General features: G+C 50.3%; 1 protein-coding gene and 1 long non-coding RNA gene across 3 annotated transcripts in view; one reads left to right on the forward strand and one right to left on the reverse strand.

Moving 5' to 3' along the window:
* Positions 1–23,309, reverse strand: part of Myrip (myosin VIIA and Rab interacting protein) — a 163,860-nt gene that overhangs the window by 31,834 nt on the left and 108,717 nt on the right. For both annotated transcript variants that reach the window (XM_050141690.1, XM_050141689.1), the window contains exons 4-10: positions 20,978–21,114; positions 18,308–18,388; positions 15,641–15,738; positions 15,466–15,546; positions 12,648–12,794; positions 10,705–10,858; positions 5,850–6,469 (exon numbers count right to left, since the gene is read on the reverse strand). In XM_050141690.1, the coding sequence (XP_049997647.1) occupies positions 5,850–6,469; positions 10,705–10,858; positions 12,648–12,794; positions 15,466–15,546; positions 15,641–15,738; positions 18,308–18,388; positions 20,978–21,114 (1,318 nt within the window). The remainder of the gene's footprint in view (positions 1–5,849; positions 6,470–10,704; positions 10,859–12,647; positions 12,795–15,465; positions 15,547–15,640; positions 15,739–18,307; positions 18,389–20,977; positions 21,115–23,309) is intronic.
* On the forward strand, positions 8,135–21,135 carry LOC126501165 (uncharacterized). The gene is made up of 3 exons (XR_007591552.1): positions 8,135–8,179; positions 11,173–11,327; positions 21,027–21,135. It is a non-coding gene; the product is annotated as an uncharacterized lncRNA (long non-coding RNA).

Genomic DNA, 23,309 nt, shown 5'->3' on the forward strand with positions numbered 1-23,309 from the left:
CATGCAGGAGTTGCAGGCAGTTGTGAGCCACTATGTGAGTGTTGGGAACTGAACCTGGGTCCTGCACAAGAGCAATAAGCACCCTTAACTGCTGAGCTTTGTTGCCAGGCTGTACCCAACCATTCTTAGAAGCTGACAGTGAGCTCAACAAGTCAGTGTATGGAGGGAATTCAGTTCTTACAGACAGGAGTCATGGTCTTAGAAATCATATAACAAATGCTAAGCCAACTCAAAATTAAGACATATATTAATGTGATTAACAACATTAATAGATTATGGAAGAAAAACCAGCCAGGCATGGGGCCTCACACATAGAATCGCAGCACTTGGGAGGCTAAAGCTGAAGGACTGCAATGAGTTAAGGTCACCCTGAGCTACTTAGTGAGTTCCAGGCCACCTTGGCTCCAAAGTGAGACAACCACTGAGAGGCAGACCCCACTGAACCACTGAGCCACAGAGCTAACTGTGAACCACTGAGAGGATGACCCCACTGAACCACTGAGCGGCAGACCCCACTGAACCACTGAGTGGCAGACCAGACTGTGAGCCACTGAGAGGCAGACCAGACTGTGAACCACTGAGCCACAGACCCCACTGAACCACTGAGAGGCAGATCCCACTGAACCACTGAGCGGCAGACCTGACTGTGAACCACTGAGCGGCAGATCCCACTGAACCACTGAGAGGCAGATCCCACTGAACCACTGAGCCACAGAGCTAACTGTGAACCACTGAGTGGCAGATCCCACTGAACCACTGAGCGGCAGACCAGACTGTGAACCACTGGAGCAGGTCACCAAGGACAGAAAGATCCCAGATCCTGTTATTGCACAGTGAGCACAGACGGCCATCACTGCAACCAGACAGGAGAAAAGAATGGGCATAAATGAGCACAAAGATGGAAGGGAAAAGACTGAAGTGTTGCGGGGCTCAGCGGGGTGCTCTACAATTCCAGTGACTTAGGAGACTGAAGGTAGAGAGTGAGTTCAAGGCCCAGCTGAGCAACTTAATGAGGTTCTGTCTCCGAATGGAGGAGGTCCAGAGAGGAAGAGGAGGAGGGGGAAGAGGGGGGATAGCTCTGTGGTAGGGTACTTGCTAGTACGAATGAGTTCATCATTTGTAGATAATCAGAATAGCTAAGAACACCAAATGAATGACTAGCAGACTTAACAGAAGATCCATTAGAGTATTGTTATAAGAGATTAAGTCAGCACCATCCTACAGTAGGAGTTAATCTGAACGCTGTAACGGATAAAGAAATTCTCACAGCATCATTAAAATGTAAATTAAAAACTACTTAACAAGGAAAGTATGAGGGCTTTGAACAAAAGTGTAAAACTTTAAAAGTGCCATATAATCCTGGATGGAAAAGCTTGATATTACAAAGACATAAATTATTCCTAAGTATATGCATACATTCAGCACAACCCAATAAAATTTGTGTTTTTTTCAAATTGAACAGATTTTTAAGAAGCCAATTATATGAGTAAAGCGTTGAGAGATGCCAAGAGAGTTTTAGAAAAATGATGTAAGTATCAACTAAAACAACACAGGGTGGGGAGGGAAGAAGGGACTGGGAGACGGACACACCACACATTCACACACGTGTGACTGTCCATCAGACAGCAACATGTACTGTAAGGAATTCATAATGAAAACAGTAGATTTGTACAGGAAGGGAACAAAGAAAACAGACACATGGTAATAAACTAAACTCCATACATATTGAAGAAGGCATCTCATGCCAGAAGATACATGGTGGATGACTTAATGATGTGAGAACAAATGAACAATTTGAAAAATGCCAGCTCTTACTTCACACTCAGAAAAGCAAAGTCTATGTGAGTCAATACAAACCTGTAAAGCATCATGAAAAAGTGGGAAAAGAAAGATGTATAAGCTTGAGAATTTATGGCATTAAATAGTAAAATGATAAAAGAGACGACAGGCAGGGTCTCACAGAGCCCAGGCTGGCCTTGAACTCAACTCACTAAGTAGTTGAGATGACCTTGCACCTTTGATTATCAAGTGCTGGATTGCAGGCGCGTGTCACTGCACCGCTTACGTGTGATGCTGGCAATTGAACCCAGTGCCTTAAGTAAGCTAGGCTACCACCCTGCCAAATACCCAGCCCCAACATTGTTACTGAGAAAAAAAAACCACCACAATAAAAGATAAACAGTTAAGGAAGATGATAAATAAAATATATAAATGCATTTTTCACATAAGGAGAAATGGGAACAGTTTTAAAATCAGGGAAGAAACAATTTCGGTGGAAACTATGCAAATTCTACCTAAAAAGATTTTTTTCTCACATAGAATTGGCAGAATTGAACAGACGAACAATGACATTGTTGATGACATGTGCAAAACACCCATACACCGTCATGGCTATGTAGAGAGCTGTGAGGTCTGACAGCTTGATTTGACAGGTCTTTAAATTCGCACAGCAACATTCTGTGCGACTGTCTGAAGCCTGGAAACATGGACCAAATCTTTAAATGCCCATCGCTCTGGGGAAGGATGAACAGTGGCATCCAGAGTGGAGTGTGGAAGCTATGTGGTCCACTCGAAAGCACTGAGCACCATGGCTTAGAACTCTCCCTGAATAGCAGGAGGGGCTGACAGAGCAAAGACAGAATCTGAGGCCTGAGAGGTGGGTCAGCCATCCAGAGCACTGATTGCTCTCGAAATCTGGTTCCCAACACCCATGTCCGGCCACAGTTCACACACACACACACACACACACACACACACACACACACACACACACCCCTAATTAAAAAAGTTAAGAAAATCTTTCCAAAAGACTAGACTGACTTTTAATGTGTTCACTGCTGTTTTTAGTGTGTGTGTGTGTGTGTGTGTGTGTGTGTGTGTGTGACAGGGTCTCCCACTGGCCTGGGGCTACGTAGTCTAGGCTGTTTGGTCAGCAAGCCCAATGATCTGAAGTCTCTGCCCCCTAGCACAGGGATCACAAGCCTGCACCACCATGCCTGGGTTCTACATGTATTCTGGGGACGAGACTCGGTCCTTGTGCTTGCAAAGGAAGCTCTTTACCAACTAAGCCATCTCCCAACTCCTGGTTTTTAATTTTCTACAGTGTATTCCTTATTGTCTGCACTCCAAGTGGGCTGATCCCCTGTCCTGGAAACACTAGCTCTCTGAAATCTTTGGCACTTAGAGTGCCCAGATTGTTGTGTGCCAACCCCCTTGGTGCCACTCATGGTTGGGGATTAACCTCGAGGAAGAAGGTGGGCAGCATGACACAAACACAGACAGACTTGCTGGGCTACAGCTTTAAGTGTCCTGTACGCACATGAACAAACAAAGATGGCTATACTGGAAAGTCATATGTCAACCTGACACAAGCTAAAGTCGTCTGAGAGGGGGGAACCTGGATTAAGAAAATTCCTCCACAAGATTGGGCTGCAAAGTGTTTTCTTAATCAGTGATTGAAGTTAAGAGGTCCCGGACCATTGTAGGCGGTGCCATCTCTGGGCTGGTGGTCCTGGGTTCTATACGGAAGCAGACTGAGCAAGCTGTGGGAAGCAGCACCCTCCATGGTCTCTGCATCAGCTCCTGCCTCCAGGTTCCGGCCTGGAGGAATTCCTACCCTGACTTCCTTTGATGACGTGGAATCACTGGGTAAATTAACCCGTTCCTCTCCGTGTTCAGAGTGTTTCATCACAGGTATAGACACCCTAAAAAAATGACCTCACACAAAATACACCTATGGTCATTTTCGGGATCTAACACTGAATTGGATTTTATTTTTATTTTAAAATAAAGGCTAGACTGGTACTCAATATGTAGTGCAGGCTAGTCCCTAATATATGATCCTCTTGCCATAGCCTTTGGAGCACTGGGATTATGCTGTGGGATGATGCTCTTGTACACTGTAAAGATTTGTCACTCGTATTGGTTCAATAAAATGCTGATTGGCCAGTAGCCAGGCAGGAAGTATAGGTGGGGCAACCAGGCTAGGAGAATTCTGGGAAGAGGAAAGCCTCAGTCTGCAGTCGCCACCCAGATACAGAGGAAGCAAGATGAGAATGCTGCACTGAAAAAAGGTACCAAGCCACAGGGCTACACATAGATAAGAATTATGGATTAATTTAAGTTGTAAGAGCTAGTTCATAATAAGATTAAGCTAATAAGTCAAACATTTTATAACTAATATAAGCCTCTATGTGTTTCTTTGGAACTAAACAGCTGCAGGACCAGGCGGGACAGAAACTTCCATCTACAGGATTATGGGTATGTGCCACCATGCCTGGCAGGAAATGCCATAAGTAGGCTTTAATATTTGTACATTATAGTACGCCCATTTGCTTTGTCTTTTATTTATTTATATACGTCTAAAGTAACAGTTTAAATGTGTAATTTTTATTTTATTTCCTTCCTGACTTGGGGTGGATTGACAACTGCCTTATGAAAAGAAACCAAAGGTTTGGACCTCTGGCTGCGTAGCAGCAGCCCCACCTAGTGGGAATGAGAAGGTACTGCTATTTGCTCAAGGTCCCTCCTAGGGGAGGATGGACCTGAAGTGTGCTTGCCCCTTCTCACCTTCTCCCTGCCTGGTGCTGTCCCGCTTGGTTCTATCTTGTCAACCTGACACAGGCTATAGTCAGCTGGGAAGAGGGGATTTCGGTTGAGAAAACGTCTCCCTAGATTGGCCTGTGGGCAAGGCTATGGCGCATTTTTTTTTTTGATTGATGACCGATGAGTGAGGGCCCAGTGCACTGCGTCACTCCTGGGCCAGTGGTCCTGGGTCGTGTAAGAAAGCAGTGTGAGTGGGCCATGAGGAGCAAGGCAGTAAGCAGCATCCCGCCACAATCTCCTGTTTGTTCCAGTTGACTTCTTGTCCTGACTTTCCCCATGTGACCTCAGAGTTGCAAGCTGAGACTGCCCCTCCCCAAGTTGCTTCTGGTCATGGTGTTTCATCACAGCAATGGAAACCCAAACGAAGACAGATGCCTTGCACAGGTGGAAGCTTGGGCATGAGTTTGCAGCCACTTTGTGGTAAATCGGAAGCCCCTGGAGCCCCATTTTGAATGCAACAATTAGGAATGCTCCTTAGGTATGTATTTTGCCTTGCCTTTTCCCTTAGTTTTTAAAATGTAATAATTAACTAGTTTGTGTGTGTATGTGTTTATGTTCATGTGTGTGAAGTGCGTGTGTGTATGAACATGTAGTGGCCAGAGATTAACCTCAGACATCATTCCTCAGGAACAATCCACCTTGTTTTTGAGACAGGGTTCCTCACTGACAGGGGCTCACCACATAGGCTAGGTTGGCCAGTTGGTGACCACTCGGCTTCTCCTGTCTCTGTCTCCCCGGCACTGGGATGACCAGTGTGCAGCCATGCTTGGCTTTTTACGTGGGTGGGGGTCGAACTCGGGTCTTCAAGCTTACACAGCAGGCCCTTTAACAGCTGAGCCATCTCCCTAGCCTTGCCCTGGTCCTCTCTCATGCTCGCTTTCTCTTCTTCCTGTCTACTATGAACCGAAGAAGCCCCTCTACCATCTGCCCTTGCCGTCAACATGGTCTGCTCAAGCCCAGGAGACACAGCACCCGTGACAGAAGCCTCTAGAACCGTGAGCCCAAACGAAAACTCTCTCAGGATGTGTTCTGCCAGGTGTTTGTTCATAGTGACTAGAAAGATCTAAGGCAAAGACAAAGCCACAGAGGGTTGATGTGACCTGGCTCGGACCTTGACTGCTCGGTAGCAAAGTCAATAGAATCTTAGACAGTAAATCCCAAACCAGGCTCCCCAGACCACCACATATGAAGAATGGCCATCCTACTTCAAAGTGTGTGCGTGCTGGCAGGTGAAATTTCCTTACCTGATGTGTGTGCAGACCCTGTGGATGGGAACCAGGCAAAGACAGCCCCCTGTTTGGCTCCTCTGGGCCCACTCGGGCCCTTCTCCACCTCCTGGCCCTGCGGTCTGCAGTGTGGAGGGTCTCTTCTGAATCGCTACTGTCAGAAGTCTCTCCGCAGACTGTCTGGGGGTTGAAATTCACATCCAGCTCTCCCTGGAGACGCATCTTCTCTGCCGCGGGGTTCTTGGGGGCCTTCCTCTGCAGCCAAGTCAGCCTGGCCCGGCGTCCAGCTTCCCGAGACGAGCTGGTGGAGGAAGTCTCTGAATCGGAGCCCATGGCCTCAGGGTTTGAGGGAGAGGTGGCTGAGGGACCTTGGCCAGAACACTGTGTAGGCTGAGGCTGGGGTTGCTTGGCTCTGCCCTGGGACAGCGGGCACAGCTTACTCAAGGCCTCACTGTAGTCAAAGTCTTCCTCACTGTCGGAACCTAACTCATCATAGGCCGATGTCACACTGGACGCCACCTCCAGGGCCTGAAAGGTACCACTCTTGGGTTTGGCCAGCAGGCGGCTTGGAGGCCGTGTACCATCATCCTTCAAGGCCATCCAGTTTCCATCAGGGCTCTGCAAAACTGGGGCCAGATCTGTGCGGGAGAAAGGAGAGAGAAACCAGAGAGGGTCCATTATCACTGACGGAGCAATCTGGGCAGCACGTCATCTCCCATGACCGGCTCCCTGTGAGTTTGCAGAGCAACCACCTTTAGGAAGAGCAGGAGGGCGCACCCAGCTCACAGGAGGCTGAGTGCTCAGCCATAGATGGGTTGCTATCATTGATATCAACTTCTCCCATCCAAGGCTCAGGGAACAACATGGACGGGGAGAAAAAAAGACTTTGAGATGAAGGATGGGGAGGAGAGCTGTGGAACACTGACTCACAGCCGTGGTGACCTGCATGAGACCTGCACGGTATCGAGCCAGTCCTAGGTCCATATGGGTGGGGGAGGAGTTATGGGCAGCCGATGGCTGCAGAGGGAGGCAGAGTTGCCTGTCTTTGGAGATGTGGACCCTAGTAGGTTGCTGATGCCCCAGGACCAGTTGAACTCAGGACGATAATATGACATGAAATTGGAAGAAAATGGGTTGAGGGGTCCTGGAGATAGCTGGGAGGAGGTCCTGGAGGTGTATATAATCAAAATATACTGTATGCATATATAAATTTTTTTTTTTTTTTTGGTTTTTCGAGACAGGGTTTCTCTGTAGCTTTGGTGCCCGTCCCGGAACTAGCTCTTGTAGACCAGGCTGGCCTCGAAAGATTTTAAAGAGTGAAACTACTATTAAAACAAAAAGAGTTCTCAGGGACCCTCGGGGGCCTCACAGATGGAGTGAGACTTGTGGTCACGGTCCCTTTTCAGTCCTCCTGAGTGCCGCCCTGCCCTGGTCTGAGGCGACAGAAGAGATGGAGAGAGCTGTAGCTGCCTGCCTAAGTTCTTGTTCTCCAACACTGGCCATGGGTTTCTCCCTTAAGTCCTCAGTTTCCCCTCACTGATAAGGGATAATTCTACCTCCTGGTCTGCCCCAAGGACTTTCACAGATGTCATTGGCAGCCTCGCTAGATGGGCACGAAGCCTATGATTTATTAACCAGGGTTTTGGAGAGGCCTTCGAGGCTGAGTCGACTGGTATTTCTTGCCTCAGAGGCAGGAATGAAAGCACAGCAGCAGAAGCAGCTCTCCCCTCGCATCCTCTCTCCACTCCCAGACAGAGAGCAAGCAAGATGTGACTGCCTCGCTGAAAAAGGTACCAAGCCATGTGGCTAACACAGAATCACAATAGCTTGTCATTCCAGTTCCAGGGGATCTGATGCCCTCTCCTGGTCTCCATGGGTACTCCATGCATGGGCACATATATGCACAAAACACCAAAAATAAGAAATAAATAATGTTAGAAAAGAGAATTTCAAAAGAACCAAGGGTTTAGGCTGAACCCTGGATACAAGGTTACTACCAGAAAGTTACATCTCAGAGAGTGCCTCAGCCTGTTTCCTGACCTGTCAGTGGGGTTAGAGGGACCCAGAATTGCCATCTGTGGGACATCATGACATGGACTGTGAAGCCCACGGAACACAGTGCTGGATGCACCAAGCACTCTGCTTCTCTCATCTGTCTACTGAGTTGGATTACTAAGTGATGGAGGAAGGACATTGGTTAATTATAATAAAGAAACTGCCTCGGCCCTCATAGGACAGAAAATTAGGTAGGCGGAGTAGACAGAGGAGAATTCTGGGAGAAAGAAGCTTAGTGAAGGAGTCGCCATGGTTCTCCCACTCCAGACAGACGCAGGTTAAGATCCTCTCTGGTAAGCCAGCTCATGGGCTACACAGAATATTAGAAATGGGTTAGAACAATATGTAAGAGCTAGCCAATAAGAAGCTGGAACTAGCCGGGCCAGGCAGTGTTTAATAGAATACAGTTTCCGTGTAATTATTTCGGGCATAAGCTAGCCATGCGGGTGGCCGGGTGCCGGGGAAGCAGCCCCGCCTCTCCTATTTCAACAACTAAGTGGATTCTAAGCCTGGGTCATGGACCACATGCACCCACTCCACAGTCATGCACACAGAAAGCAGATGTGTGTTATTCAGTGTTGCATGTGCCCCTCTGTGACACAAAGGGGTCTCAGCCAGAGCTCTGAGTGCAGGCTGAGTGGCCAGGGGAGCCAGGGTGCTCAGACACTACACAAAGCTCCTCAGAGCCAGGAAAGGGGCAAGGCTGACTTCCCCATCACAGATCCTGTGATGTACACCCACAGTTGTACTCTTTGAACCTCTGGCTGCCAGCACTTCTAATTTTTCAGCTGAACCATAACCTAAGTTCAAGATCCGTGTTTTGTGCCCTAGGCCAGGGCTGGAAGGCTTGGGAACTGCCCCTTGCTGGGAGCGTGCCTCCACTCATAACTGGGGTGCTGGTGGGCTAAGCGTCCACCTCCCTTGCCTGATCGGCAGGGGGTAGCTCCACAGCTCCAGCTACCCCTGTGATAAGCACATGGACCATAAGACATCCACTGCTTGCCTTTCCTTTCCCATCTCATGTCCGTCTGTCCTTGTGCATTTTCTGGGCTCGAGTCCCAGATGAATCATAAGCCCCTAGGTGCCCACATTAGACTCCGCCTCTGGTAGAAGCCACAGTCACTCAGAAGATGCAAAGTCCAGTAGAACCCAGGAAGAGCGTGCCCAAGAGGGTGGGAAAGCTAAGCCAAGTGTGAGTTCAGGGCGGGGTCTCGACATGAACTCTACCGCTTCCCCTAGCCCAAGACAGGACAGCAGAGGAGGAGCCTTCCCCCACAACGTCCCACTGCCCAGGTCCGGACAGACAGAAATGTGGTACTTGTCCTCCAATACACAATATATGACAGGATTAGTGTCAACCTGTTGATGGCTCTGGGGACAGAGAGCAGAGGGAGAGAAGGGGGCAGAATGAGGAAAGAAAGGAGAAAGAAGAGACAGGAAAAAGGAAGAGGCAGGGGAGAGAGAGGAAAGGGGTGAGAAGCAGAGGACACAAGCATGCTGGGTATCTGAATGGTGTGTCTAGGAATGAAAAGCATTTAAAAACCAAAACCATAAAACCACACAGATAAAGCGCTGGGCTGTCATCTGAGTGTTGCAGCTGCACAGTTTCCATGCATCAGCTGCTCCACCCATCAGCTGCTTCACCCCTCAGCTGCTCCACTCATCAGCTACTCCACCTATCAGCTGCTCCACCTATCAGCTGTTTCACTCCTCAGCTGCTCCACCCATCAGCTACTCCACATATCAGCCACTCCACCCCCAGCTGCTCTACCCATCAGCTACTCCACCCATCAGCTGCTCTATACATCAGCCACTCCACCCATCAGCTACTCCACCCACCAGCGACTCCACCCATCAGCTACATACCAGGCACTGGAGGATTCACAGGGACGGGATGTCTCCTGGGAAATCTTCAGATGAACAGATATTAAGCATTTCTGAGTCTCTGCACTGGGCTGATTTTGCTCATAGGTAGGCTGTTGGTTATTTATAGAGGGGAAACGACAGCCAGTCTTTAGAAGTTTATTTCTAGGGTAGCCAGCTTTCTGTTATGCATTTTTGCTATTCAGGGAAGGGATCTGAGTCCGAGCTACAAGACAGGTTGAGAACACCACTAACAGTTGGTCCACAGGACAACATGTGGGTCTGCCTTCTGCTGCATGCATGTATTCACCTGGTGAGGAATAGACCTGTGCTGGAGGGAACAAGACCCTCAAGTGTGGGGCTCCGTGGCCCCGGCTTCTATTTACATGGCCACGACCATTGTGTGAGAGTTTAGGAAAGTAACCGAGTCTAGGTAAGACCCAACAGCTTTATGAAGGGCCATGCGTTACAGATGTTCCAGCCCCTAAGGAAGAGGCAGAACATTCTAGAAGCAAGCAGGAAGAGCATAGACACAAGCAGACCAGAGTGCCATCCCTTAGGATAGACAAGATAACTGCCTCGCAAGGACCCTTTCACGGCCACACACACACACACACACACACACACGGGTGTGCGCATGCACACACACACCACACATGACACACCCACACATGCACACACATGCACACACACACACGCACGCACGCACGCACGCGCGCACTCGGCAAAAGGCCACGTGATAGCTGGCAAGTCTGCAAACGGCACTTGTGAAACCCACTTGGAGCCAGGGAGCCTTGGCACACACCTGTAATCTCAGCTTTGAGCGGTGGTCAGGTGTTCAAGGTCATCTTTGGCTTTGTAGGGAGGTGGGGGCCAGCCTGGGTGCTACAAGGTCTTATCTCATCAAAAGAAAACACAAGCAGCAACAACAACGACAACAACAATAAACCATTACTTGTTCCATCCAGCCCGTCCATGCTCTTCCAGCTGGGCAAAGCTGACTCCTCCAGCAGACGCTGGCCACGGTCCCTGGCCTGCCTTGGTGCAGCCTCTGCTGAACAGGTCTTCAGAGCGTCTTCTGTAGTGAAGGAGTATGCAGACTGAGACCGCTGTGGAAAGAGAGATGTGTGAGCTTTCAGCACAGCCCCCGGACGAGGCCTCTAGCTCAGCAGTGACCATGGTCCAGCGAGCAGAGGACACTGCACGGTGAGGCTGTCTTCCTCAGCCAGGCCAGGAGCCGCAGATCAGCACTGATGTTTGCTTTGAACACAGTAGGCTGAGGAGGGAAAGGACACTTCACATAACCACTGAAAGCATCCATGAAGACAGGGACCTTGGGACCCTTGAGCACACCGTCTCCCGGCTGGTTGACACCCCCACACCCTCCTATCCCAGTGACAAATGCTCTTTTTGCCTCTTCCAGCAGAGGGGAGAGCAAAGGAGACATGGTGTGCTCTCTCGGAGATACACAAGCAGGGCGTGGCAGGATCTGGGAGGAACACAGGAGACATTTCTGCCACGGCCTTGGCCAACAATCTGGAAACTCCCTTTTCCTCTAAGCTCACTGTGCACTTCAGGGTAAGTGACAGCTTCGAAACTGTCCAAGGGCTGGGGAGATGGCTCAGCCAGAGAAGTGTTTGTAAGCATGAAAACCCACGTTAAACCCCCAGAACCCACGCTGAAAACCAGGTATGGCCAACTGAGGTGGTGTACACCTTTTATTTCAGCACACGTCCATCCTGTGCAGCAAGGTCCTACTCATAGGGGAGTTAAGCAGACATGCGTCACAGGGCATGCAGCCACACTTCATCCCCAGGACGCAGGAGGTGCATTCTTGTCACCAGATTCCTCAACAATATAGGGCAGGGTGGTCAAGGAGTTATCTCATTTTGCCAAATCCTTTGCAGGAAGTTAGAGGCCTCAGAATCACCACAATGAAAACCTGTTCCAGCAGGTGGCACCACAGCGCTTGCATGTTTACCAGGAAGTGCCGGTATGACTTGAGCAGTTGGCTTTCTCTTTATTCTGACTCACTCCCGCCGCCCCTGGTCTCTGCTTTTCTTCCCTTCTTACCCACACAAGGGTCTGTGGGGGAAGCCAGCTTGGAGAGAGCTGGCAGGGCCCGGGGAGGTGCTGGGCCCCCGGCTCATGAATGTTCACGTTAGTGACACGGAAGATGGAGAGATTTGAGCCGTCAGGCATGGCCTCTTTACTCTGGGGCGGCAGCTAAGAAGTGGTCAGTCATCTCCTCCTGCACCTGGGACCTCGGGGGGCTTTTTAACTATTCAAAGGCTCTATTTTCCTCAATGTAAGGGCCTCAGTCCTGCACTGGTGTGAGCAAGTAGGTCCTCCATGAGCTGGGGAAGATGGCTTGCCTCGCAGGTACGAAGACCTGAGTTCAATTCCCAGCACCCACATTTAAAAGCTGGACACAGACAGGCACACATAATCCCAGCATTGGGAATTTGAAGACAGAAGGGTCCCTGGGGCTGGCACCTGACTTGTCTGAACTGGTGAATTCCAGACCAGAGGCAGACCCCATCTCAAAAGACCAAGGTGGACCAAGCTGGAGGAAGGACATCTGAAGTTGACCTCGGCCCTCCACATGCACACCTGCACACAGGTGCGCACACATGTGCAGCCCACGAACATCTTTATCTTCCCTAAGATGGTCTCCACGTAAAAACTCCCCAGCAACCTGCTCTTTACCTTAGCTTCTTGCTTTCCCCTGTACCCCACATGTTCCCCCTCCACACTCCGTGCTCTCCTCTGGGACCTGGGAAGCACTCTCAACTCCAGATGGCAAAATGTGCCTCACCCTTTCCCGTGGGAGAATGGCTCTAATCCACACACAGGCATGCAGAGAGTGTGGGGGGCAGCAGCGCTGTGCCGACTCACCCAGAGGGTGGCACGTGCTCGCTGTCGTCCTGGAGGGGCCGTGGTCTCCTCATCCTCGGCCTTCACACTGCCACTCTGGCGCCGTGGCCACTCCGGTCCCTCTTCCTCTGCTTGCGGCTCCGCTTTGCTCTTCTGCTTTCTTATAATCTGGGGAAACAGGGACATGTCACTGAGGAGGCTTCAGGAGGCTAAGTACCACGACGGGGTCATCTTCGGGATGCTTTCCCAGTCCCTGAGGAGGCTTCTGAGGCTAAGTACCACGATGGGGGTTATCTTTGGGATGCTTTCCCAGACACCCAGGAACTTAGCTCCAACAGCTTGCTTCAGATCCCCTTGTGTTGACAGGGCACATACAGCCTCCATGACCTAAAGCCCCTGTGGCTGACAAGGGCAGGGGAATCAGCCTCCCTCACAGCAGACTCCTCACATCACCGATGGGACTGGGGAAAGTGCCCGTCGTGCCAACACTGAGATCCAAGTTTGCCCCCCAGAACCCTCGTGAGGAGCTGCTGGGTGGCTCACAGGTGTCATTCTAGCACCAGGGAGGCAGAGACAGGAAGATGTCTGAGGCTCACTGGTCAGCTGACCTCGCCTAATCTGTGGGTCCCAGGTCCCAGTGAGAGACCATATATCAAAAATCAAGAGCGCTGGAGCTTGAGGACATAACATGGTGTAGTGTTTGCTTAGAGAAACCATGCATCTCCCGTATCCATCAGGACATCTTCCAATCACTTACAGCCTGATAGATGTGTTATTAAGATAGTTGCTGGGCCCACTGTTTTGGGAACAATAATGAGAGAAAAGCCTACATATTAGTGCAGATGTAGTCGTCATGGGTGTAACTGCGTGGTACCAGGCAGGCAATGCTCAAAGGGCAGGAGTAGGGAAGGACTGAGGCTTCGGGAGGTGGCGGAAGATCAGTGGTTAAGCTAGCATGCTTTCTTATCCATGTGGACTCAGCCTACTGCTTGGTCCAGCAAGTTCAAGATGTCCTTTTTGGAACCTTCTGGAATTCCTTTCCCTACTTATTTTGGATCCTTGGTTGACTGGACCTGTAGATAAGGAGCCTGGGGTTGTGATGTGGGAGTGTCATATATCAATCTGTTGATTTCATTGGTTAAGTTATAATAAACCAACTGCTTGGCCTCAGCTTAGAACATAGATGGGAGGAGTAAACAGAATAGAATTCTGGGCGGAAGAGGAAGTGAGGTCAGACTCTGCTCTGCTCCCAGAGAGACGCCATGCTCAGCTCTCCTGGGTAGACGCAACGATGGATGGAGGCTAGAATCTTCCCGGTAAGCGCACCTTGGGGTGCTTACAAACATCATTAGAAATGGGCTAGTCCAGGTGCGAGAATTAGCCTGTAAGGGTTAGAGTTCATGGGCCAAGCAGTTCTTAAATGAATACAGTTTGTGTGTTGTTATTTTGGGCATGAGCTAGCCAAGTGGCCGGGGTGTTGGGGACGCAGCCCCGCCGCTCTTATTTCAACAGGGTTGTGGATGGCTAATTGTGGTATTTTTCTGATGTTCCCGGGTTCTCTATGTAAGTGACTCTCACTCCACGCTAGACTCTGTGCTGGGGACTACAGAGGAATTCTGGGAGATGCACACTGCCCTTCTCCGTATTTGATAGGAGAGAATGCAGGACCAGCGAGAATCATGTGTCAGCTAAAGCTGCACAGCACACAGGCCTGGTGCCTTTGGCTGCGGGTCTTGATTTGGCTGAGGGTCTTGACTGGAGGAAGCATCTGGAAGGCTCAAGGAGAGGCAGACACCCAGGTCCCTTTTTTGCCCTCAGCTGTGCTGGCACAGCCATGTGCATTTAGTGGGCCCATGGGTATAGATTCCTCTGGGCCCTAATGTCTACAGATGGGGCAGCTGAGAACGTGGCCAACCTGAAGCACCAAGGTGGAATTCTTCAGTGGGTATCTGCTCACATGTTTGTGTGTGCACACACGTGCAGAGGTCTCCTCGGTCTCTGTCCTTTCTTTATTTTCAAACAGGGTCTCATATTAAACCTGCATTTTGCCTACTTGGCTAGGCTGGCTGCCCAGTGAACCCCAGGGAGCCACATTATCCTGGGATGAAATGCACAAGCCACTCAGGGTGTGCGGTGAGCATTTTACTGAAGTGAGTGGTCTCCCAGCCCTCAGTGGACTTTCCGATGACCGAGTCATGAGAAGGGCAGTCATGAATGAAGGTGCCTGCTGAGGCAGAGAGGTGGCCCAATCAAGGCACTCCTCCCATTTCTAGGGTGAAATCAGCTGCATTTGTCTATTGGTTTTCAGGATTGCTGAGGACAGTGGCTGCCCGGACTCTCTTCCGTGCCCCCGCCACAGAGCTGGCCAACGCTGTCTCCTACCTTCTAAGGCTCTACATCAGGCTCCAGGGGGGACCATCTGTTAGCTTAGCTCCCAGGTTTCCAGCTGCAGGTGGAGCTATCCCTGTCCTTGACCCAGGATTGTGCGACACCTCTGGGTGCCCTCAGGAGGGAGGTGTCCTTGCCCTGTGAATGGGGTTTGAGTCTCTGTGGCTGAGAGCAAAGGCTGAAGTTTATCAAGAACTTTACTGACAACCCTTCTCAGGCATCTGTATAGTCTTCCTGTCCATGGGAAATACGCCCTTCTCTGGCCTCTGCCCTGAGTTCTGCCAAGGGACTGATGCTCTGGCCACGCCCACATGAAGAAGGCGAGGGCAGCAGACAGAGTGGACTTCTGCTCTAACTCTGGTCATGGTATCAGCCAATGAGTCCATGCTGAGTTTGCCCTCCAGCTCTCCAGCCCCTGGCCTGGACCCTGTGACCATCTGAATTGCCCTACCCTCTGCAGGATGGTGGTGGCCAGTTCCTCGGTCAGCTCTTCTTTGTGGTCCCGCAGGTAGCTGGCCTCGTTCTGCTTGTCCTGTGGAGGAAAGAGAATGGAGAACGCGGGGTCATTGTCACAGCGGTCCCACATGCTACCCCGTCCCAGCCCCACCATAGGAAGGAGGTCCTACCAGGCTGTCCCCGTGGGATTCCGCTTTGGAAATAGCTTCCTCAATGGCTTCTTCTGCCACCCGTAGGGCGACAGCCAAAGTGTCCACCATGCTGTGTCCTAGGACGGGAAAGAATACAGAACGGGTCACAAGTGCCACATGGGTTCCTTTTCTGCTTACAATCCTGGGGTTCCGGGACACACTCGAGCTGCTCAGGATGGAACATGAGCCCACTGTCCTCGGCATCCACCTCACCACCGCCTCCACCATCACCCGCGTCCCACGCCATCTGTCTCCCTCTCCCATCTCTGCCTTCTGGTATCCTTCTGTGTGAGCGAGACGGTTCTGGAGGCTGTCAGAAAGTAAGGTCTCTCTGTCCACACTCCCAGACAGCATACACTCTCACTCCCGTTTGGTACACTCCACCATAGTGATAACATGAGTAGAAATAGTTAAATGCCCCAAAGACACTGGGCTAGGAACATGGCTTACAGCAAACCCTGGGGCCATAGACCAGTATTGATGACTGAGCAGAGGCACAGGCTGGGGTCCAGCTGGGGGTTCCACATCTCTAATCATGACAGTAATCCAGTCAGGGGCCGTGTGGTCAGAGAGCTGCACGTCTGTAGTCACTGTGGCAATTCAGTGTGATGCCGTGTGGTCACATGGCACAGACGGACCTGTGACACTCACACTGGCTGGGTCATTTGCCCAAGGTTACACAAGGAGACAGCACGTTACTATTGCCATCCAGTACTACTGAGAAAGCCTTTGCAGAGTAAAATGAAGGCAGGACAATGATCTTTTAAAATAGCACAACAGTGTGTGTGCATGTGTGTGTGCGTGTATACATGCGTGTACATGAAGAGGTCAGAGGTTGACTCCCAGAACTGTCCTCTATTTTTTGAGCTAGGGCCTCTGGCTGGACCTGCACTCAGGGATTCAGCTGGAACAGCTAGTGGGTGAGGATCAGCATCCTCCTGCCTCCACCTCCTGAACTGGGATAGAAAGTTCACACTACAGCACTCAGTCTTTTACGTGGGTGATGGAGACTAAGCTCTGGAGTTCACACTGTGTGGCAAGAACTTCACCAACTGAGCCCCAGCAGGAATTCAGGACACATGCTACTATTTGTTGGGAAAGTCTCTTCTCCCCACACCCGCCTCTCCAGAGTCTTGCTGTATCATCAGCCACATTGGCCTTGAACTCATAATCTTCCTGCCTCAGTCTCTGGAGCAGCTGGGGTAGACCTGTACACCACTGACTGCCTCAGGCAAGCTGCGTCAGCCACAGCACCGTGTGTCTGAAGGAGACGGATGCCCGTGTCTCTCTCTCTAATTTTATTCTCCTGTTGCCATTTATAATGCAGTCCTGTGTTGTTAGCACATGCCTGTCTTCTGTGAGCTGCTGAAAGTTACTTGTGAAATGAGACAAAGTATCCTATCTACTCGTTCATTCATGGCTCACCAAGCTCTCTAGACCCCTAGAGACACCAACGTGGCCAGCACGAGGCATTTAGAAAGCATAATAAATCCTGTGAAACAAGCCCAGCTAAGGTCAAGGTGGACTCAGGTGGGGATGTGTGCTCCAAGTCCACTCTGGCGGTCACCACAGATAGACCGACTGCATACGGTGGTCTGGAGGCCTGAGTGCACTCCCTGGAAGTCTCAATAAGAACCCACGAGGAGAACTGGTGAAGGGCATTGTCACTGCAAGAAGGGCTCCCTGGAGTTGGCACTCTGTCTCCCACCTGGCCTTTCCAGGATATTCAGCCTGGGAAAAGGACTACAACTAATTTTTAAAATATTAAAAATTATTACATTGAAAATTATAGTATGGATGTGTGCCTGTGTGTGTCCTCTGTGTATGTGTCTGTCTGTCTCTGTGTGTGTGTATGTGTCTGTGTGTCTGTCGTGTGTCTCTGTGTGTGTGTATGTGTCTGTGTGTCTGTCTGTCTCTCTCTCTGTGCCACAGCATGTGTGTGGCACCAACGGATAACTTGTGGGAGTCAGTTTTCTTCTTCTCATGGCCCCAGGGTTGAACTCAGATCACCAGGCGTGGCTGTAGGCATCACTACCTGCTGAGCCATCTCACCAGTCCTGATGTAAGGTTTTATTTTCAGTATGTACTAATAGGACAATACACTAGATGGCGCTGTGACATGTACCCAATGTACTCTCACCACTGCTTTCAAAGAGCAGGCTCGCAGGCTCTCAGCCAGCGTGACCGAGTGACTCCACTGCTCTAGGTTCTAGGCTGGGTTCCCGTGACGCCCTGCTCCACAGGCTGAGTGCATGAACTCAGGTATTTTCTAAGACAGTGGACATACCAGGCATTCAACTGTGCATTGTGTGATGGGGATGGTTACCAAGCCCCAGAAAGGCTTTAGATGCCATGCTATAATTTTTTGATGAGGGTGTTGGTCTAAAATTTAGATGTTAGTAAATTATAGGAATAATTTCACACAAGAAGCATTGGTTCCTGGCTTGACTATTATCTTCTAATTCCAGAGCTCTCATTGTTCAATTACAATATGGTTAGGATCACAACTTCCCAATCCAACAGCCTCTCCAGCCCTCCCACGTCCCAGCGCCTGTAGTTAAGAGGCATAACCTTCCATCTGCCTGTAGACCCCACTGCCTTTCCAGCCCTCCCACATCCCAGTGGCTGTCCGTAAAGCAGCCTCACCTTCTGACTGCCTGTAGAAAGTCGAATCGCTTCCTGAAATGCTCCCTTCATTCTCCAGGGTCGGCTCAAACAATCCTGCCCCTAAGGGAGAGAAGAGCATGGCCATGAAAGGTCTCTGATGAGCAAGGATGCGTTTGAGCCACAGAGCTGGTGCATTGCCCGTGGTGATGAGTTTGATGGGCTCTCTAAATGCTACCGTGATCTGGTCTTTGACCCAACATCTCTCTCTCTGCACAATGGTTTTCAGTGCGGCTTAACCACAACTGCCTTCCAGTATCTTCTGCTATGGCTTGAGTATATTTTCCTTCCAAGCTCACAATCATCTCTGACCTTCAACATGACGGTATCAGGAGAACCTGTCCCCGTATTCGTGGGCTAATGTTATCTTGGAAGCGGGCTTATTGTGAATGACCCCCCCTTCTTTCCTGTCTTTTTCCCTTCCACCCTGGATGACACAGCAAGAAGGTTCTTGCCAAGGGGCTGGAGAGATGGCTAAGTGATTAAGAAAGCTTTACTGCTCTTCCAGAGGATACAAGTTCAGTTTCCAGCACCCACACCAGGAGGCTCAGTCTGTTACTCCAACACTGAGGGACCTGATGCCTTCTTCTGGACTCTGTAGGCACTACACTCGTGCCTGTGCTTGTTTGCACAAGTGTGTGTATGCGTGCATGCACGTGTACACACACAAACACATGAGGGAAGACTGGAGGGAGGGAGACAGAGAAGCTTTGCCAGACTCTTAACCTTCCAGCAAGAGGTTTCTACTGTTACTAAGTTGCCCAGTCTTGTGTACTCTGATACAGCAGCCTCTGTTGGACTAAGCCTTCTTTGGAGCTAGTGTTGGGGAAAGGCAGAGCCGCGGGGTGAAGCTGGGGACATGAGGATGGTCTGTAGACCTGCACAGTACCCGTGTGTCACCTCAGCTGGGGACGTGAGGCTGGTCTGTACATCTACACAGTACCCGTGGGTCACCTCAGCATGTCACCTCTTTGGCCCTTGACCTCTCTCCGTACCAGAAAAACAGGCACATGGACGGTACCCTGTTGCATGAAGGGGCATCTCACTCATCTCTAGATGGAGGCCACAGTAGTTTTCCTAAAAGTTGAACAGCTGCCCTGAACTAATTAATGGTCTGTCACCCTAGTCCACTGTAGCAGCATCCGAGTAATGCAAGCTGAGAAAAAGCGAGGTAAGCCACTGCATTTGACCTCATACAGCTGCTGCTTCTCTCGGTTAAACACACCTCCCCAAGAAGCTTGAAAGAGTCTAACTGGGACCACAAAAGGCCCCATGACTCCCAAGCTCGATGCCTCCATCCTGTCTCCCCGTTATTTATGCAGCAGGCAGAGTTTTAGATGAGACACAGCCAAAGACTTCATTGAGAACACGGCAGTGTAAAATAATGACGGCAAAAAGCTGCAATTGAGATAGATGAAGGTTCTTTTCCTTTCCCTGATTCTCGTGGATAAAAAGCATTTACCCGTGTCAGCAGCTCTGAGCAGAGCTACTCTGGCAGAAAAACACAGCTTCAGGATGGAGCTATGTAGCTGACAACTGCTTCATCCTCCTGGCCGTCTTCAGAGGACCGAGGAGTGCAATTTCTCATCCCAGTAACTTGGCTGTCCTCTGTTCTGTCTAAACACAATGTAGGTGAAGTGTGCCCTTTGGGCTCCCCCGGAGGACACCGACACTCCTGTGACTTTGCGAGGATGCTGGATTCTGAGTCCCGTAAACAGAACCCAGAGTGTGAAGAATGCAGGATAGGGACCTGGCATCACCTCTATGAGGAAATGACTTTCTGGTGTTTTGTCAGCAGGCTGGGAAGGTGGCTCAGTGGTCAGAGCACTGCCTTACAAGCATGAAGACCTGAGTTCAAATCCTCAGGATCTGTGTCTAAGAAGCTGGGTGTAGCCTCGTGTACTTGTGACTCCAGTGCTGTGGGAAATGGAACTGGGAGGAACTGGTGGGTACTGCTGGCCACCAGACTGGTGCCAGGTCAGTTAGAAGCCTTGCGTCAAGGGAACGAGAGAGGGCTAGAGAGAGAACGCCATGTCTTCCTCTGGGCTCTCACGTACATGTGTGTAGGTGCAGGGACACACACAGATGACTTCTAAGACTCCATGATTAAAACCCCTACAGGAATGTTCAGAGCCCATTCACTGGGGAGATGACCTGGGAAAGTGCTGAGGCCCTGAGCTCGATTCCTAGCCTTTTAGGCTGATCAAGATGTTCGTGCCTTTAATCCAAGCTCTAGGGGTTGGGGGAAACCATGGAGGGGAAGAGGCAAGTGAGCCTCTGGGGCTCCCTGGCCAGCCAGTCTAGCCTACATGCTCCTGACCTGGGAAAGATCCTCCCTGTCTCAAAAAGCAAGGTAGACAACTCTTGAGGAAGGAGGCTAGAGGCCCGCCTCTGGCCTTCACATGCGTGTGCACACATGTGCACTCACATCCACACACACGTGTGTGTTCATATACACACGGAGACATTGAAAACAAAACCCTAGTTAAAAAGTGACACTCCATGCCACCTGCCCTCTTTCCAGAACCTGCCGTTTAAACAAATTTCTCTGTCCCTATGAAGAGCGTGTACCCCAAGAACAGGACCTCCATGCCCAGCCTTCACCCCTCATTCCCAGCCACCAACACCTCCAGAGTGCAGAGAGTAGGGTACCTAGGATATCAAAGCAGGCGCCGCTCTCCAGACGGTGTTTCCGGTACAGGTTCTTCAGGACCTTGGCGCTGCCAAAACGCTTGAAGCGGCTCTTCACGTTGCTGTAGAACCATTCCAGAGACTGTGTCCTCAGAAGCCTGTTAGACGAGCAACGGTTAGTACTGCAGATGGCTACACTGCTTAGGGGGCAACCCCCTCCACACAGAGGTGGCATCTGTGCCTCACGAAACCGACCCGGCCTGGCCACTGCCTCTGGCTGTGGAGAGCAGTAGAAATGAGGCTGAGCCCTGACCTGCAGGCTCCTCACTGGATGCTTTGGGGTCCTGCTACCTCTCACCATGGGTGTGGACCCACGCTGGCCTTCTCTACGATGGAGATCTTTGGTGGACCAAGCCTCAGAGAGGTGAGTGAGGCTATCAGGGCCCCTGGCTGAGAAGCTAGACCCACCTGAGCCTACCCAGGGAGGCAGCAGGTGCTCGTTAGTTTAAGCTAATAAGTTCTGTGTGGTTTAGTAACGCAGAAAAGCTGACTCACAGAAACGCCTGTTTAACAGTGGGCTGTATAGTTGGTACTCTACCATATTATCAGGCTTCTCACCCAGCTTGGAGAGGTAGAACCCATGAGCCAGCAGAAGGCTCAGGACTCTTTCTCCGTCAGCGGGAAGCACCATGGGAAAGGGGTTTTCTGGTGAGCAAGGCAGCTGTGGTGTGCAGACACTGACGGAGACTCCCTCACATCTGGTAAGGATGGACGCTAAAGCCCTTCTGGTGGAGGAATCGCTTTTGTTACTTTTTAAAATATGAATGTAAAAATACACATTCTCTTTGGAGAACACAAAAATGTCCAGATTAAAAGGAAAAAATTCCAAACTCAACCAAGGAACAAGCCAACACCAGCGTCTGTGTGTGGACAGCATCCTTGGGTTAGAGCCTGGCCCACAGAAGCCCCCGTGGTGTTCTTATAGTACGTTAGGCCTTTTGCTCCATCCAAAGCTGAAGCAACAGGAAGACCCCAAAGCACAGAATCAGAAGAAAACCTAAAATAACCACACTCTTCCTCTTTATAAAAGCCACCGCTCTGCTGCACACAGCAACTGTCAAGCCCTTCAGGAGCTGGTTGTGTGAGCACTTTTTCTAATTTCTGTTTACACAGAATGATTCAGCTGGTAAACACTGTGTGTTTTCATCCCCAGACAGACGAGAATCCTAATTCAAGCTGAAGAATAATGCTGAGTAATTAGAACCTCGTTAGAGCCTCACCTAGGAACACCAGACTGCTTGAGTGGATTTAAAAGGCACCCTTGTGAGGAGATGAGAGCTGCCCACATACAATAATGAGGAAGCCAGGAGTCGCCAGGTCCCCACTGCAGCAAGACAAGGCACCTTGCGGAAGGAAGCCCCTGGATTTCCCAGCAGCACCTACTCCACCCAGAGGTCTAGCACTGAAGTGGAATCCAGCCAGGCAGGGCTTGGTTCAAATCCAGTCCTGCGGCTCTCTCTGCTCCCAGGTGGAGCTGGTGGCCACTATCATGGGAGTCACCTGGAAGCTTGGTGTGAGCGCACAACCCTGGTCATCCACTATCTTGCCAGTCTTGCTGGGTTACAATTCATGTTACAGCAAAATTCTCAGGACATCACAGCCTGTGCCCAGGGACCTAGCAAAAGTTACTGGATATTTTAGAAAGTGGAATGATTATCTTGTTGGAAACTTTGATAACAAGAGACAGAGCGATAGCTCATCTCATTCCGTCCCTTTTCTCTAACGAAAATGAACCAGACTGGCTAACATACAGTTATAGAGCTGGACAAAACAACGACAACCAAACAAACGCAGGTGTGATAGTTGTAAGAAAATGACATCAAAACACTATGGCCACACACTCAAAGTCTTTGCACCTGGCCAGCTTCACCTATGACTCCTGAGGGCGGCGATACACTGACATTACTTCTCTGGTAAAACGAGAGAATGCTACACTTACGAGCCACATCCGAACTCAAGTCTCCTTCATCACACACCACTAAGGAGGCAGAAATAAGAGGAACTGAGCAAGAAACTGAAGTCTGCAGGCGTGTGAAGTATTTGCCCCCCAGGAAAGAAAGGAAACATTTCTGGGGATCCCTTTACAGCACTGAAGAAGTGTTGCTGTTCCCTCAGAATGTGACCAGCCACTGGGTTGCATTTTGTCCTTTACTGCCCATGTGACCGAGAGTTACTGATTGCTCAGGGTTTTGTCTTTCTTACTTAAAGGAGCCAAAATTTATGAGGCACATGGGCGGACCTAATGCACTGGCAAACCAACTGCAGGCTTTGGAGACAGTAAGAACCAGGAAGT

Source organism: Alexandromys fortis, unplaced genomic scaffold (assembly GCF_014885135.2).
Source record: "Alexandromys fortis isolate MF-2015 unplaced genomic scaffold, M_Fortis_MF-2015_v1.1 scaffold_44, whole genome shotgun sequence".
NCBI lineage: Eukaryota > Metazoa > Chordata > Mammalia > Rodentia > Cricetidae > Alexandromys > Alexandromys fortis.